The 18,287-nt window shown below is 34.3% G+C and overlaps 1 protein-coding gene across 3 annotated transcripts in view; it reads right to left on the bottom strand.

Annotated features, from left to right (window-relative positions):
• Positions 1-396: 396 nt before the first annotated feature.
• Positions 397-18,287, bottom strand: part of LOC141331030 (SWI/SNF-related matrix-associated actin-dependent regulator of chromatin subfamily D member 3) — a 47,647-nt gene continuing 29,756 nt past the window's right edge. For 2 of the 3 annotated variants that reach the window (XM_073835862.1, XM_073835861.1), the window contains exons 3-13: positions 14,174-14,216; positions 13,377-13,499; positions 11,843-11,965; positions 9,126-9,221; positions 8,412-8,513; positions 6,782-6,943; positions 6,487-6,584; positions 5,717-5,852; positions 5,390-5,512; positions 3,547-3,648; positions 397-3,401 (exon numbers count right to left, since the gene is read on the bottom strand). In XM_073835862.1, the coding sequence (XP_073691963.1) occupies positions 3,348-3,401; positions 3,547-3,648; positions 5,390-5,512; positions 5,717-5,852; positions 6,487-6,584; positions 6,782-6,943; positions 8,412-8,513; positions 9,126-9,221; positions 11,843-11,965; positions 13,377-13,499; positions 14,174-14,216 (1,162 nt within the window). In that variant the 3' untranslated portion in view covers positions 397-3,347. Of the gene's footprint in view, positions 3,402-3,546; positions 3,649-5,389; positions 5,513-5,716; positions 5,853-6,486; positions 6,585-6,781; positions 6,944-8,411; positions 8,514-9,125; positions 9,222-11,842; positions 11,966-13,376; positions 13,500-14,173; positions 14,217-16,599; positions 16,690-18,287 lie in introns of all 3 variants that reach the window. The other variant, XM_073835863.1, reaches the window with a different exon arrangement.

The following is an 18,287-nucleotide window of genomic DNA, read 5'->3' as shown; positions in this document are numbered from 1 at the left end:
TCCAGCGATGCGTGAGCTTCGCTTGAAGGATGAAAAAATCAGAGTGTAGCTACCTTCGAGCGATATTTATAGGCTTGGATCACGCCACTTTCGGCGGGAGATGACGTATTAGGCGCGAAAGGCTCTCATTGGAGCTGGTTTCGCGCCAAGCCTCGCTCGATAGGTGCTGCAGTTGCTGCAGAGCAGCCAATAGGCAAGCAATACGCCTCGCCTATGTCTGCTCACTGCGGCAACGCGTTTTACATTAATACAAAATTAAGGATAATTTTTTGGCTTCAATATCTCTCGCGGAAAGGATTTTCCCCAAGCGTAAGCTAGCTTACGCAGTACGAGAGACCTCTCGTAAGAGAACTCTGCACTGCACATCTCAAGAACAAACTCTCAACACACTTTCAGTATGGTGTTCCATTCACAAACTTTGGCAAGCGCTTGTTTATTTACATCCTCACTATATGCTACACATGTACGTCTGTAGTTTTGATCTCTCTAGCTGAACAGTGAAACAAGATGAGAAAGCAAACATATACAGACTGTGAGAGAAAAACAAAAATACATGGTGGATCATTAAAACCTACTTGTTCAGATGTCTGCTGGCAGTACTTCTATGAACAAACCAAGGCATAATAGACACTATAGCCAAAGCCTAGCAGATCTCTAGTACTGAATACTAAAATACTTGTGTGGCATTTAATCACCATGTGATACCAATAAGCATTGATTTTTAGCACCCAAATCTGTTGGATATTTTCCCTTACAGAAGCACTGGAGGGCAGTGTGATCCACACTATGACTACAAGCAAGAGAGATGATAACATTGAACACTTGACCACATGATGGTCTGGTAAAGCACAGTTGGTGGCTTAGAGAGTTAGAGAAGAGGTTACTTTACACATCAGAACTGAAAACCTTGTTCAGTCGCTAACACAGAGTAGATGTTATACTTCAAGTTTATGAATGTTCAAAATGGCTGACTATACATGTAGTACCCACAAGATTCAATGGGAGGTGCTGTTGTTACCCAACAGGCTCTGTAAAAATCACTGGTGTGCTTCTCTTATCCACATATTAAATTGCAGTCTTTTTAAAAGACAAAACAAAACCCCCAAAAAATGACCTAAAATGGCCCCTGCTGTACATGTTGGTACTGTAAGTAGAGGCAATGACCCGGGCACAAAGGGTCAGGGTCACTAAAGAAACTCAGTGCTCTTCTGATCAAGTCCCAAGCAGTCAGAAGGTTTCTCATGTCCTTGTATGAAAGTAGAAAAATGTGTCCATGCAGCATGCATAGTTCTGAAAAAATACTCTTGAGTGACAAAACACAGGTCACTAGTACCCCTCATTTCTCACGAGAAGATGCGTGAGGATCACAGGCAAACTGCAAGAACACACAATAATTGACCTGGACAAACCATCCTTCAGCTGACAGTAAAGAAGCAGCAGAGGGTTCACGATCAAAACCCAGAGCTAAAGAGAAGTCATGACTATGCTGCAATGATGAAACCAGTCTGTAATACAATATGGTAGTATCCACATTCCATAACATTTTTCCCGTAGTTCATCCTTCATTTCTCTACTTTTTTTGTTTAGGTGACACATAATTAGCATGGAAAGCATTCAGAGCGCTCAGTTATGATCCATGATTTAGTGCAAAGACTCTATGAGTCATAAAGCAATTTTAAAAAGAAGAAATGGAAATGGGACTTTCTTTAAAAATGCATCCTTCGTCTTTTAAAAAGTCCTTCATCTATTCAAAATCTGTACACTGTCTTTATAAGTAAATTAGACCTTTGGTAAAACATCAAACAACACTAATGCTTTAAAACCCTTCGAAACAGTGACATTAGTGAGAAACAAATGCCCACAGTATGTTATTTTAAACAACACTATTGAAATGGACATAAAATAATGCAGGATTCAAAGGAACTTCTTCAAGAAGATGGTAATGTGCACAAGAAAGCTTTTGGTGAAGCATTGTGAAAAGACAAGATTTTACAGAATATTCACTTTTATCTAGTTGACTGCTGATCTGACTGTCAAATCCGCTCTAGCCTGTCAAACGTCGCCACATCTAGGTCCTAATGCTTCTTCAAATCCCAAAACCAAACAACAAACACTGCTAATATATATATTTACGGTGTGCTATAGTTCTACTGAAAATTCATGATCCTAACCTTTAACTTCACACTGAAATCTCAGTTGGCTAGACAGTGATTCATCTTTTCTGACTTGTTGAAATATTGGCGACTGGGATGCTGTGAGCCCAGAGACTGTAGTGTTCCATTACTGTACAGAGCTCATAAACGGCAGTTGAGATGGAGCAAAGGCTTGGACCCAGAAACAGTATTCTTCGCAACTTAAACGGATTATATTTCTGTAGAACTTGTGTCAACATGCTGGTATGGCCCATTATCTTCAAAACCGTGACCTATCAAATTCCTTTAAAGTGAACTAATGACTATGTCAGTACTGTCCTACAAAGGCAAACCACCGTAACTACACATAAATCAATCAAAAAAAAAAGTTAAAATTGATCAAAACCTTAAAAAAAGTGTGGGTGTAGTTACTGTTTTGTCTTTATATGGCAGAATAGCTTTTAAATACTTGATTAAAACAACCTCCTTCAATCTTTCAATGTTTATGTACACTATTTACTTAAAAAAACGCAGCTAAATGGCATTATTGTGGCAGGGAGAGACAACAGAGCGTGACATACCCTGCAAGCCACCAGTTCAGTTAACACTGAATGATTCTCCTTTACAAGCTGCCTCCTTCAAAGTACTTCATAAATACACTTCTGAATAAAAGTGTGAATAATGGAGACAATTATTGTAGCTCCACTGAACACTGACAAACATACAAAATGATCTTTTCGAAAAAAAAAAAAAGTGTGGACTAAATTAGAGACATCATCAATACCTGAGTCAAAACACACGTTAATCACAGGGAAAATGTGTGTGAACACCAGGAATTGATGACTGATGGGAAGGAAGGCTGAATCACAACTGAATCACGTTGGATCCACAGTCTATGGGACTGAGCCGGCTCTAAAGTCATCAAGTTCTAAATGCTGGTGGATGTGGTTGGTATTAATACCCAGAAATCCAAATAGTGCATTGTGAGATGATTTCATCCAGGAATGGAAGACACAGCACCGTGATTGGCTGAAATGCACATACTATCCAATGGGGCTACAGGGTGTGTTTGGTCCAGTATGGTGGATTGTAGATCACAGTGACAACAATGATGACTGGACACGCACACAAACCCCTATACGCTGTGGAAAACAATGCAGGGACCTCCACGCGTCACAAATGAGCCATGTTTTCTGAATGGGGTTGGTTTGAGTTTTAGGTGTTCCTCAAGGCCAAGGCCTGCTCCAGCTCCTGTCTCCTCTGCTGAATCTTTAGAAGCAGAAAGACAAAGAGCCAGTCAGTTTTTGTCCAGTGCAGTTTAGACATTGACATAGTGCAGCCCGTTACAGCATCCTGTTTTATAGTAGACCAGGAGGAGGTTCACACTAGTCATCGTATATTTTTATATTCTTACCTTGCAGTAGAAATAACGGCTAACAGCCTCCTGAGACCAAGGCTCATGATAAAACTCTGCTCTCCTCTCTTCCTCTGGGTTCCCAACAACATCTGTCATCAGCTACAAACAATCAAAATGTGATATCAGTTAGAAATGCAGGACAAACATGATGCAGGAAATCATATACGGTACATTAAGTTTTTTAAATAAGTATTTTTGCTCTTTATCCAAAATACAGTAAAATTAGTAATACTGAGAAATATTACTAATATAAATATTATAATATGCAGTTAAATACAGTACCATTCAAACAGTAAGATTTTTAATGCTTTTTAAAGAAGTCTCTTTTGCTCACCAAGCTTGCATTTATTTGATCCAAAATACAGCAAAAGCAGTAATATTGTAAAATATTTTTACTATTTAAAATAACTGCTTTGTATTTAAATATGTTTTAAAATTTAATTTCTTCCCGTGATCAAAGCTAAATTTTCAGCATCATTATTCCAGTCCTCAGTGTCACATGATCCTTCAGAAATCATTCTAATATGCTGATTTGCTGTTCAAGAAACATGTATTATTGTTATTATCATCATCAATATTTAAAACATTATTTTCAGGATTATTTGATGAATAGAAAGATCCAAAGATCTGCATTTATCTGAAATAAAAAGCTTTAGTAACATTATACACCACTAAAAAGCTTGGAGTCAGTATATATGTGTATTTTTTAGGGGGTAGATAAATGCTGTTCTTCTGAGCTTTCTATTCATCAAAGAAACCTGAAAAAAATTATATTCAGCTGTTTTCAACATAATAATAATAATAATAATAATAATAATAATAATAATAATAATAATAAATGTTTTTGTGAGCAGCAAATCAAATAGAAAACAGTTATTTTAAATAGTAAAAATATTTCACAATTTTACTGCTTTGCTGTACCTTGAATCAAATAAATGCAGGCTTGGTGAGCAGAAGAGACTTTAAAAAACATCTTAATACATTTTAAAATTTATTTTTTTCAGTTTCTTATGCTCACCAAGGCTGCACTTATTTGATAAAAAGAAATATAGTAATATTGTAAAATATTACTGCAATTTAAATGAACCATTTCCATTTAAATTTAATTTAATTTATGAATTAATTTTTATTTATTCCTGTGAAGCAAAGTTGACTTATAAACAGTTATGCTGCCTAATATTTTTGTGGAAACCACAATGCTGTTTTTTCAGGATTCTGTTTTGTACAAAACGTGTTAAAATCTTTTGTAGTAATGTAAAAGTCATTATTCTATGTAGTAATGTAAAAGTCATAACTAAATGCTTCCTTGCTAAATAAAAGTAATATATATATTTTTTTTTAATCTTAAGCCCACAATGAATGACCTTCACCCACGATTTTGAATAGTAGTCTATGAGAGGTGTTGAAGCTTCAGATTTTACTAATGGAAACTATTTAATATGAAGTAAATACCTTGTTGAAGCTTTTATAAATCTGGTTCAAAGTGCGCAATTTCTGTATCATTAACAGCAGCAACAGGTTTACCAAACACTCCTACTGCCCTTTCTGACCTGTTCAAAACAGGTAGTCCTGCCCTAAGCTCATGCCATTGGTGGAGCCAGAAGTTGACATATCAGACCACTCGAACAAACTGTGCAATGTTTTGAAACAGGCACAGAGCCACTGTGTTTACACTTTCTGGGACATCAGCCTACTACTGGCTTACATATATCTGTCTCAGCACATTAAAGTGAAATATGTGAAAGTACTGCAACAAAAAATGTACTTCTTCAAAAATGCAAATTACATAAATATCAAGAGTCATGTGTAGAATGAAAGAAGGAATCAAGTTGTTGCAGACCTTCAAATCTCTGCTCTGGGATTTGAGCCAGTCCTGGATGTAGCCTTTGGGATCTCTGGAGAAGCTGAGCATGAAATCTCTCTGGATCTTCAGCTGATTGATGGACTCAATAGTCTCATGGATCTGCGAGCATTAAGAGCCAAATTGTAAAATCAAGAGTGTATTCAGGCACTGCAGAAGTTGTTAAATCCTGATTATTATCCTGCTGTCAGCTTAACTGTAATAATACGAGTGGAACTCAGAGAGCCTATAATTCAAAAGAAAATGGCTAGAAGTTCAATCATCTGCTTCATTGTGCCCACACTGATATGGGAGAATTGCACTAACCTTGTTGTCCAGAGAGGCAATCTCTTGCTGATTGGCTGTGGAGAGCAAGAAGCTGCTCATTTGTGCTTTAAGGGGATCTTCAACCTCTACATCAATGTCATAGCACGCCGTCTTTTTCTGATCATTAGGGTCGACGCTGTACAAAAATAACCTCAATGAGAATTCATGTTTTGTGTTCTTCATTAAATTAATAAGATCAGAGAGAAAACAAAGCACAATGCAATTGGATTATATACATATCTAGACATGTTTTTGAAGTCTCTTATGCTCACAAAAGCTGCATTTATTTGAACAAAAAAGAAAAATATATTGTGAAATAAAGTTACAAAATTACTGTTTTCTGTTTGGACATAATTAAAATATTCCTGTGGTGTCAAAGCTGAATGTTCAGCAGCCATTACTCCTGTCTTCAGTATCACAGAAATCATTCTAATATGCTGATTTGGTGCTGAAGTAACATAATTAATACTGAAAACAGTTGTGCTGATTAATTATTTTGCAGAAACTGTAATATTTTTTTCAGGATTCTCTGATAAGTAGAAAGCTAAAATAACTGTTTATTTATATAAAATAGAACTCTGTAAGATTATAAACGGCTTAATTTTTTGATCAATTTAATGTCTGAATAAAAGATTCCCACTGTCCCCAAACCATTGACCTGAAGTGTAAAAGATTTACAAAACTGTATTTTGGTAGATATCTGCAATTACATAACATATTTGCATAGACAAGCAACTAGACAAGCAAAACCACATAATCAGACATCAAACCTAATGATGTGATTGATGACAATAGGATCAGGGGGAAGTAAAAGGTTGGTGAGACGCTGTGGGATTTCTGAGAACTTCAGTCGTGGACAGTCAAAGATCTGTGAGAGGAGAAACACAAAAAAATCCTTGATAAAAATACAGTATACTGGCTTTAGATAATTATTTCAATATGTGTTTCTATGAACAGCAATGTTATTTTAAATATCAAATGCATTATAGGGGTTTAAGTAAGGCTGATTCATTCATTATTTACAGATTGTGATGAATGTTAATCAGTGTTTCCAATCAAGTGTACCTGTTGGAAGTACTTGTCACAGTTGATGTACTCCTTGTCATGCGAGTCCTGCAGTTTGTTGGTTTTGACATACTGCCAGAGGGCTTGTATGATACTGGAGCGAGTCTGTGTGTGTATTCCCAGCAGACGAGCCAGACGCGGATCCAGTTTAAACTGAGGCGGCTGCACACAGAACACAAAACTCTTAGATAAATAATGCTTTTCAGTGACTGTTCGGTGCATTCCGAGTATTGACACATGCTTAATAACTAAGTATTCACAGTAGAAGAATATTTATCTATTTTTAAAGTAAAATACCACAAAATTATTAGAGTTAACAGAGTTCTGTTGTAATATATTTGTATACAGTTGAGGACAAATAAATGTAAATGTAAATGTGACAAAGGTTTACATACACCTTACAGAATCTGTTAAATGATAATTATTTTACCAAAATAAGAGGGATCATATAAAAGGCGTGTTATTTTTTATTTAGTACTGACCTGAATATTTTGCATAAAGATGTTTATGTATAGTCCACAAGAGAAAATAATAGCTGAAATTATAAAAATGACCCTGTTTAACAGTTTACATACACTTGATTCTTAATACTGTATTTTACCTGAATGATCCACAGCTGTGTTTTTTTTTTTGTTTAGTGATAGTTATTAATGAGTCCCTTGTTTGTCCTGAAGTTAAACTGCCCGCTGTTCTTCAGAAAAATCCTTCAGGTCCCACAAATTCTTTGGTTTTTCAGCATTTTTTGTGTATTTGAACCCTTTACAACAATGACTGAATGATTTTGAGATTCATCTTTTCACACTGAGGACAACTGATGGACTCATATGCAACTATGACAGAAGGTTCAAACACTCACTGATGCTTCAGAAGGAAATATCATGCATCAAGAGCCGGGGGGTGAAAACTTTTTGAATTTAAAGATCAGGGTAATTGTATTTTTTTTCTTCTAGAAAACATGCAAGTATCTGTGGCTTCTGAAGGGCAGTACTAAATGAAAGAAATATGATATTTACATTGTGTTCAAAAGTTTTCACCCCCTGACTCTTAATGCATTGCCCTCAGAGTGAAAAGATGGATCTCAAAATCATACAGTAATTGTTGGAAAGGGTTCAAATACACAAAAATGCTGAAAAAACAAAGAATCTGTGTATCCTGAGAGATTTTTCTGAATAACAGCAGGCAGTTTAACTCTTCAGGACAAAAAAGGGACTCATAAATGACTATCACTAAACAAAACAAAAAACAAACAAACAAACACAGCTGTGGATCATATATGTGAAATATCTTATTCAGTTCAGTACTTAATAAAAAATAACATTTAGTTTGTATGATCCCTCTTATTTTGGTAAAATAATTAACATTTTGCAGATTCTGTAAGGTGCATGTAAAATTTTTACCTCAATGTATCACTTCAATGAAACTCAAGGCTTCAAGGTCTGACATAACTTACAATCAAAAAGAATAGAAAAAGAGGAGATCATGAGGAAAGCCCAAGGAAAAATGCTTTAAAATTCGACATGATGAATGATGAATGTATATAATTGTAATTTACACCATGTTGCAGTTCTTGATCAGTAGTCTTTAGTTAATATACAAGTAAACATTACTGGATGTATTTTGTTGCTTTTACCTGGTAGTCCAGCATTAACAGCAGGGTGCAGCGCACGTTCACATCTCCAGGCCTCTTTACCTGGAAACCGTCTGTCTCCTGAGTGGTTGCGGTACGATGCCACTGCAGAAAAATGAAGAAAAAAGAAATAAACATGCTTGCACACACTTACAAAGCTAAGCACACTTTTTGCAGTAACTAAATAAAAAAAGCCATGAAAAACAATATCACTACACATCTGTACTGATCAAAGAGCTATACAGCATGCCTATATGTGACCCTGGACCACGAAACCAGTCATAAGGGTCATTTTCTTTGATAGGCAATTTTTGTTTGTCAGGATATGTTAGGTTAGGACAACTATTTGAGTGTGTAAAAAATAATAAATATTGAGAAAATCACCTTTAAAGATCCAAATTAAGTTCTTAGCAATGCATATTACTAATCAAAAATGAAGTTTTAATATATTTATTGTATGAAATTTACAAAATATCTTCATGGAACATAATCTTTACTTAATATCCCAATGAATTTTGGCATAAAAAAATTGATAATTTTGACCCATGCAATGTATTGTTAGCTATTGCTACAAATATACCTGTGCTGTCCAGGGTCACATATAAACTACACTGAAAAATACAGTGTCTGCGCAACATAAATGCACTTAGTTTTAAAAATTTCCAGCACAAAAAATATTTTCACTGTCATTTAGAGTGCAGGATATCAAACACCAACCTCAACCAAATGGTTATCAGGGCCGTAAAGGTCTTTGTCAAGCTCAATCACCAGACTCTTGAAGAATGAGGAGAACTTCCTCTTCATCTTTCCCGGCTGTGCAAGAAAGCATGAAAACTGTTTTCAGAGTGTGCCACTAAGCAAACTATCCAGTTTCAAGGGAATTAGACATTGTTGGATAACAAGAACTTTACACCACATCATAAACTTTCCTGGTAGACTTTCCTTGGAAGAGAATGGGCTGAATGTTCATTTCAAATGTGGCATACTGGCAGATGATTTGCTGAGCAGGACAACATTCCATTCAGCCCAGAGACGGCATGAGCCCTTCAAGCTATCATCAATAAGTACTAGTTTCATGTCTTTAGGCATGGAAAAGCATGCCTCAAGTGTATTAGCTAAACGGGTCTTGGTTAGAGACTGACCCAAGAGGCTGGATTTATGCTGCAATGCGTAAACACTAAAGAATTTAGTCCCAATGCTTCAGCTGCAATCACGCAAATCAAACTGGTACTTTAGCAGGTATTTTAGATCATACACTACCAGTCAAAAGTTTTTGAACAGTAAGATTTTTAATGTTTTTTAAAGAAGTCTCTTCTGCTCACCAAGCCTGCATTTATTTGATCCAAATTACAGCCAAAACAGTAACATTAAATATTTTTACTATTCAAAGTAACAGTTTGTAAAATGTAATTTATTGCTGTGATCAAAGCTACATTTTTAGCATCATTACCCCAGTTTTTAGTGTCACATGATCCTTCAGGAATCATTCTAATATGCTGATTTGCTGTTCAAGAATTTTTGTTTATTATTATCAATATTTAAAACAGTTGAGTATTTTTTTCTTTGATGAATAGAAAGATCAGTAAACTGACGATAAAGACATTTACAATGTTACAAAAGATTTCTATTTCAGATAAAGGCTGTTCTTCTGGACTTTCCATTCTTCGAAGAACCCTGAATAAAAATCTACTTGAGCAGCAAATCAGAATATTAGAAGGATCATGTGACTGGAGTAATGATGCTAGTAAATTCAGCTTTGAAATCACAGGAATAAATTACATTTTAAAATATATTCAAATATAAAAGTTAAATAGTATAGGGGATGAAGGGAACATGCTTGAGCAAAAACAAATGTGCAATGGGCCTCAGCCCCTTTAGTTACTTAAGATCTATTTAATCATATTGATAGAAACCACTAAACAGACAGCAAGTAAAGCTTCATTTTAAAGGGGGAAGCATTTTCTGGTAATTTCTGGTTATTCGTTACTAATGTAATTCCTGTAGGTGGAGTTTGCTGCACATAAACAGCACTTCATGAATAGTTATGTTAGGGCTGGGCGATTAATCGAAAAATAATCGAAATCGACATTCAGAACCTATAATCGTTAAAATTTTTCCAGGAAGATTATTTCAATTACTTTCCCTTTAAAAAACACAAGCGCTCCGTTCCGTTATTCCGCCGACATTTCGATGGAGAGCTTAAACAGTATTTATACAGTAAAAAGTATTTACAGGATATACAAGGGTAATTTTATTTAGAGGAGATACTGCTTATTTTCTACTTTTAATATGAAAAACATTGAAAATTATTTATTTTGTTTCCAATAGTGCAAGTTATTTATTTTCACTAATTAAAGAAAAATGTGACTTTTCGTTTTAAGCAATGCTTGCTTTAATTTCAGTTGTTCAACACTGATGTTCATTTAATAATCATAGATCGTAGATAGTGTGTTTCCTTCAATTATTTTAAAATCAAGTAATGCACCCTTCATCCAAAAATCTCTCGCTTGTAATATGTGAGCATATTTACTGTACAAAACTTGTCAGTGAACTATGAGGGCAAAAAAATAAATATTATATAAATATAATTAAATATAATTTTATTAATAAATAAAATAATCGTTCATTAATCGTAATCGGGTTAGAATGTTCAATTAATCGAGATTTTGATTCTAAGCCAAATTGCCCAGCCCTAAGTTATGTCCTAGCATATCACAGCGAAACCATGCAAAAGCAACAGGGTAGGTAAATGATTATTTTTTATAACTAGAAGGTTTTAATGATTCTTTTGACTGGGAAGGTAAATGTTTCTTGCAAACCTGTCTAACACATGTATAAATATTCATGTTTTATCCTTATACACTTCAAAAGTGTTATCACTTCATATTTTCAACGTTTATTCTGGATGATGTACACTTCTTGTCTGCTAGACTGCCATTAAGTACATTTTTTTAGGTTGAATTTTTCCTTGGGCATGCCACAAATGCTGTCGACAGAGTTTTAGATGTAATTAACCGAGAATATTCCTTTAAGATACGCATTGTTGGTTAAAAGGGTGCATGGCATACAACTATCAAAAGAGCAGAATAAGGGGAAAAAAAGTCCAAGTCAATGGACCCACAGAACTTTCTGGCACGTATGTTTGGATTGAGGCTGGGAAGTGATCTCACTGGTAAGCAAGGCACATGTCTGTGGTCAAGACGCGGAGCCTGGGAGAGTAAATTTAACCTCACTAATTCAAAATGCACATAGCTGCCATTCACAAGGTATGATGTCAGAAACAAAAAGCACATGATCAAACACTGCAGACAGTTTATTTTTGATACCAAAGTCATAGTTTTTTCCAATAAAAGCATCAGCACATCTGTGTTTCATAGCAAAGGATTTAAAATATCTCTTTTGTGCAATTATTGATTTAAGTACAATTGACTCACATCATCCAGCAGTTTGCCCTCTACACGTAGCTCCCAAGATGCGATGCTTCCTTCAGAGTCCTCTGCATCAGGCTTGGCAGGGTTAAATGTGTTGGAGATGTAGAGACGCAGTTTTCGTTTTTGCTTCAAATAGGAAAAAGAAGAGTTTATCTGAATATTTATCTTTATTCAATCCTCAAGACATGCCCACAAAAACGCATTATGTTGGGGAAAATGCTTTTAAGCTGATAAGTGGTAAAATATGAGACACTAAACACTCTAGCTTCATTTTATGCTTATTTAAGTTGTTTGTTGTTTTGATTCATGCAAGCAATATTTAAAAAGGTTCAATAAGAGACTGCAAGTAAAAATGCTTGCTGCAAGGTTCCTTGCGCCTGCTTGAAATGGTCTGATATATAAGGTTAACAAAAGTAAAAGTGCAAACGCATATATATTTTTAAAGTGGAAGTGAAGCAGTCAGTCAAGTTTATGTTATTTAGTAAACTGTTTTCCACTTTAATAAAACAAATATGTAGCAAATGCGATTAATGTAATCATTTTAAAGAAAAAAGGATGTTTTGTTTTAGCTTTTGGAGCAGTACCACAGCGTCTGGCGTCACAGGGTTGGTTTGCTCCGTTGGCCAGTGAAGTAATATAAGCATTTCTTTACTTTTTCAACACACGCTTGTTTTAAAATGGAGGAAGATAAACTTGAAAGGACTGTTGAACCCATAAAAAGTGCAATTGCTTATACATTTGAGCCAATACAGCCAGGGAACCAAGCAGTAATACCGTTATGGATGGAAGAAGTCGTGAACCTGCTGATTTGGGGAGAAGAACAGGTCGGAAACAATACATGACTTAATTCTGACTTAATTTTGTGTGCATTTGGTCAAGAAGATGTGAAAGAGAACTCAAACTGGTACTTGTGTGCTGTCTGAGCTGCATTATTTTGGGAAATTATCCAAATTATGGTAAAAAAGCAAAAACATTTGTGACCCTGGACCACAAAACCAGTCATAAGTTGCAAACTTCATTTGGACAACTTTAAAGGCAATTTTCTCAATATTTAAATTTTTTCGCACACTCAGATTCCAGATTTTCAAATAGTTGTATTTCGGCCAAATATTGACCTATCCTAACAAATATATAAATGGATTATTTGTTCAGCTTTCAGATCACGTGTAAATCTCAGTTTCAAAAAATGGACTCTTATGACTGGTTTTGTGGTCCAGGGTCACATTTGTGTGTTTAAAAAGTAAAGAAATGGTTATATTACTCCACTGGCCAATGGAGCAAACCAACCCTGTGACGTCACACGCTGTGGTATTGCAAGATGGTGGTGCCCTTGCTCTAAAAGCTATAACAAAACATCCCTTTAAAAGGGTTGCATTAATCGTCTTTGTTATATTTTTTTTCAATGAAAGTGGAAATCAGTTAACTAAATAATGTAAACTTGACTGTTTCACTTCCACTTTAAAATTACTTAAATAAAACAGTCTGTCCTGGAAAATTAAATTTAAAAGAATTTATCGATCATGAGGATGAGAAATACCTTCATGGGTCTCTTAAGTGCCTCTTGGATGTCCACCCGTTTGCGCATTATGGTCTGGTCTAATTTGCGCTCGAATGCCAACAGATCCATATACGCCTGTGACTCCGGAACAAGCTCACGAATCTGAAAAAGGAATTCGATAAAACGTTATTTTGCAAATGGGAGCACTGGTAAGGAAATCCAAACTATCCTAGTTATTTCGAGTGTTTCGTCAATGACTAATGCATCTGGCGTCTCCACTAGAGTTGTATCTATCCATAAGGCCTGATAACACACACGTAATGCTGCTTATCTTATCTAACACAACCAACTCATAGTGACACAGTGACTATAAAAAACTAAACGGAATCATTCACATACAATGTTCATACCCTATTAAATTATAAAAAATAGATTTTCAACAACAGCCATCAGCATGAACCCACTAACACATTGTTTATTTTAGATTATTTATTATATATTGGAATATCTCAGAATACGATACACAATTGAAAGCTGACAATAAATATAACAGATATTATGTCAAAAAGCAAAACAAAACTAGATACTCTTTTTAAAAATGACCTGATGTAAATGTAAATCTGTATTGTCTGGTTGAGGTTACTAAATGCAAAAGCCCTCCGAAACATTTCTGTCTAGCATATCGCTTGCTTGGTAGATGATTTCACCCCTCTAAAAGGCCGAGATAGAGAACAGACGCGCACGCCCGTGCATCTTCATCCGTGCACATTTGCACACACAAAAAAGCCCCAGCTAAACCAATGAAAGCAATGAAAAGGCTCAGATCTCTTACTCACCCTTTGTGGAAGGATCTTATCAGCCATCTTCCTCCTCTTGGCACTGCAGAAAGAGGGAGAAAGGGGAAACGGAGAGGAAAGGCAGAAAAAACCCAAGATGTTACTATGGAGACTGACAGTGGAGCACCCGGGACATCTGCTAAAATTCTGGGGCTGGTCCAGGATGCGGGAAAGACGGTGTGGGAGTGTGTGTGCGCGCGACGCCAGCCCAGATGGTGCTGGCAACCATTGGCACAGAGGACGTTACTAGAATCAACTAGAAACGTTACTGCTCAAACTTCACAAGTTGAAGCTTGGAAAGCTGCAGAGATTCATAGGGGCTGCTCGTGATGGGCAGACAGGTGTGTCAATATGGTTGTGCTGTGTATGTGAGCATACTATGAACGTATGGTATTTCTTTGAGCACACCAAGTAACACTGTTTTGGTTCTCTTTCCCCCATTTCACATAATATATCCGCAAAACTGCTAGTTGAGAGAGCTGCATGTGGCATTACCTGCGAAAGCAAATAATCATCGGTCCTATTAACTAGTCTGACTTTGGCATGTTTTCATTTGCCCTCATAGAAAAAGAGCATTGTACACTCAAAAGCAGGACAAGTGACCATCACAAAACAAAAACTGTGAGAAGATCAGGAAAACAATGACCAAATACATTTTTTGTTATTCCACAATCAACATCTGGGTGGAAGTAGTTAGTTCATGAGTAGTCTCAAGTCAATATTGGTTGTAGTATAAAATAAAATAAAGTAAAATAAACACAAACATTTTTTTATATATAAATATAAAATATATATAAAAATATATGTATATATAAAATAAAACAAATAATAAAAAACAAAATGAAATGATAAATAAAAAACAATAAAATATAAACAAAATAAAAATAGTAAAAAAACAAAATAAAATAAAATATAAAATAAAATAGTACAAAATAAAAAATAAAAAAGTATAAAATAAAATTAATAAAAATAAAATAAAAAATGAAAAAATAAAATAACATAAAAATAGTAAAAAAACTAAAAATAATAAAAATAATAAATTATAAAATAAAATACAATAATAAACAAATAATAACATATAAAATAAAATAGTACAAAATAAAAAAATAAAATAGTAAAAGTGAAAAAATAAAATAAAAATAGTACAAAAATCTAAACAAATATAAAATAAAATACAATAATAAACAAATAGTAAAATATAAAATAGTACAAAAAATAAATAAATAAAACAGTAAAAAATGAAAAAATAAAATAAAATAAAAATAGTAAAAAAAAACTAAACAAAATAAAATATAAAATAAAAATAATAAAATATTAAATAAAATACAATAACAAATAATAAAATAAAATAAACAATAAAATAAAATAGTACAAAATAAAAAATTAAATAACAATAAAGAAAAAATAATAAAATATAAAATAAAGAATAAAAATAATAAAATTAAAAATTAAATGATAAATAAAAAATAATAAAGTATAAAAAAACAAAAAAAAACAAAATAAAAATAATAACAAAAAAAATAATACAAATAAAAAATAAAATAAAAATAAAATGATAAATAAAAAATAAAATGAAAATAATACAAATAAAATATAAATAAACAATAAATCAATAAACTAAAATAAAATAAATAATAAAATAAAAATAATAAAAAAAAAATGTTTTTAAATTATATATAACATAAAATTTTACTTTTATAAATTATATCCTTTTTAAACCTCAAATGCTCGTTGTGTCTAGCTCATCTTGTATGTCAAAAAAAAAAAAAAAAACCTGAAAAAAAATTTGAGATGAAAATTTTTCTACATACCCTAACTGTCTTAAACTGAAATACACGTTCATGCAGAGCTAGAAAAGACAAGACAAGCATTTCAGGTTAAAAAGTATATAAATTGTCTTTTTTTTTTTTTTTAGAAAATAACCAATCGCTTTGCATTTATCCAATCCACTAAAATGCACAAATCAGTCAGCCTGACTTATTAATACATGTTAAGTTATTTGTGAAAACATTTGGTGCTGACACTTTATATTGAAGTGTAAAACAAGCTCTCACATACTGCCATCATGCCATGCAACAAGACATGCAAGCGCATCCATGCTAAATCCAGGAAAATATTTAATAACGTTAAAGCTTTAACCTTAATATATTATCTTTGATTTTATAATGCCTTTGACTCAAATGTCATGTTAGGTCTCATGACATGACTGACATCACCTGATGTGCAACTTAATAAATCAAACCATTGCTGTATGAAGGAGTAATCTTTGATAATAACCATCAAACATCAATAAGAGGTGCAGAGGGGTAATCCTTATTAGGGATATGTCTTTGAAGGCAAGATGTGCCGGGGTAAAGGAGTCAAGGCTTGGGACAAGGGTGGGATCAAAATGTGTGAATCCATCATGCAGCAGAATAAACTCCTACTTTGATCCGAGTGTGGGATCTGATTGGGCCTCTCTCATGTCCATCTGTCTCCCTGGCATCTCATTTGGTCCAGGAAATCCAACAGGCTTCCTATGAGTTGATGGCATTCGAAGGGTCCTTTATTAGAGCGTACTGCATGTGTTTGTAATGTATGTGTTGCAAGAGCATGTGTTTGTATGCAAGTTTCAGGGGCACATTACAAAAAGCTGAATACACAAAACAGACAACATGGGAGTTGTACAAGAAACAGCAGAAGTAGAGGACAAAAGATCTGATACGCCATGTGTGGTTTTTAAACACACACACACACACACACACACACACACACACACAACTAGTGCATTGATTAGTCTGATGTGAGACAGGAGGGTTCTAGACAATGCAAGATAATGTTACACTAATGTGTCAGACAAGGTCGACAGACAGAATGAACAAGTATGTGAATCAATGGAGCTGATGCAGGGAGGACACAACAGAGAGAAAGAGAGAGAGAATAGAGATCCAGGAAGAATGAAGAAACAAGTATTATATACAATATTTCTCATTGCGTGGCCCCTTTCTGTCACAACAGCGCAGTCAGATGATTGACCAGTAGACTGAAGACTCCCCAGATCAGATTAACTGCAACTAAACAACAGCCACCGAACAAACTAAGACATATGTCACAGAGATTTGTGATACAAGACCACAGTGTGACCCCATTTAAAACATCTGGGAATTTTTTTGAGATTTACAAGAAAGAAACTTGGGTCACTCCTGATCAAAACAATACAAAAGCAGCCAACAAATGGCAGCAAGAACAAACAGTGCAAATGAAATCAGAAGAAATAAACATCTTAACCATCCAAAAAATGGAATGAAAATAACCATATTCCAGCGAAAACTATTTGTTTCTCCGCACTGAATGTGAAACTGATCTGTGACATGATGCAATCATAGTCAATCGGCAGATATGTTGGATGCCTAATTTACAGCTACCTTATGTGGAGCATAATTTTGGACCAATAAGATTTAGCTGTGAGCAGTGCTACCAAGCACTCCAGCATTGAAATCTGCTTGTTAAAGGGATAGATCTCCCAAAGATGAACATTGTGTCATTAATTACTCACCCTCATGTCGTTGCAAACCATCCAAAGACTTTTGTTCATCTTCGGAACAAAAATTAAGATACAGTCAAACCAAAAATTATTCAGACTCATTTTATTTAGATATATAATTTTTGATATTTTTTTACTAGTGGGTGCGGCGTAGACAATAGTTAATTTATGTAAGTGAGGATAGCAAAATAAAGTGAACTGTGACATATTATACCCCAAAAATCTTCATACAGTGGACTACCAGTAAAACTGATGAAAAATTTGGGATCAAACATTTGGTTTGAGACTTTGACCTGACTATGTTTTGTTACATACTGTATCTTTCAATTAAAGTTATCTGTCATCAAGATGAATTTGTTCTGACACAGTTTAACTCTGAGTTCTTGTTACATTTTATTACCATTTTCTAAACTATAGCGAATAACCTGTGATAATGTGAGAAATGTTGAAAGTGTCTGAATAAATTTTGGTTAGACTGTAATTCATTTGTGCTTATCAAGATGAATTTGTTCTGAGACAGTTTAACTCTGAGTTCTTGTCATATTTTATTAACATTTTCTAAACTATAATAATTAATGTGAGAAATGTTGA

The sequence above is a fragment of the Garra rufa genome, chromosome 3, assembly GCF_049309525.1.
Source record: "Garra rufa chromosome 3, GarRuf1.0, whole genome shotgun sequence".
In the NCBI taxonomy this organism is placed as follows: Eukaryota; Metazoa; Chordata; class Actinopteri; order Cypriniformes; family Cyprinidae; genus Garra; species Garra rufa.
This window is presented reverse-complemented; position numbering and strand designations above follow the sequence as displayed.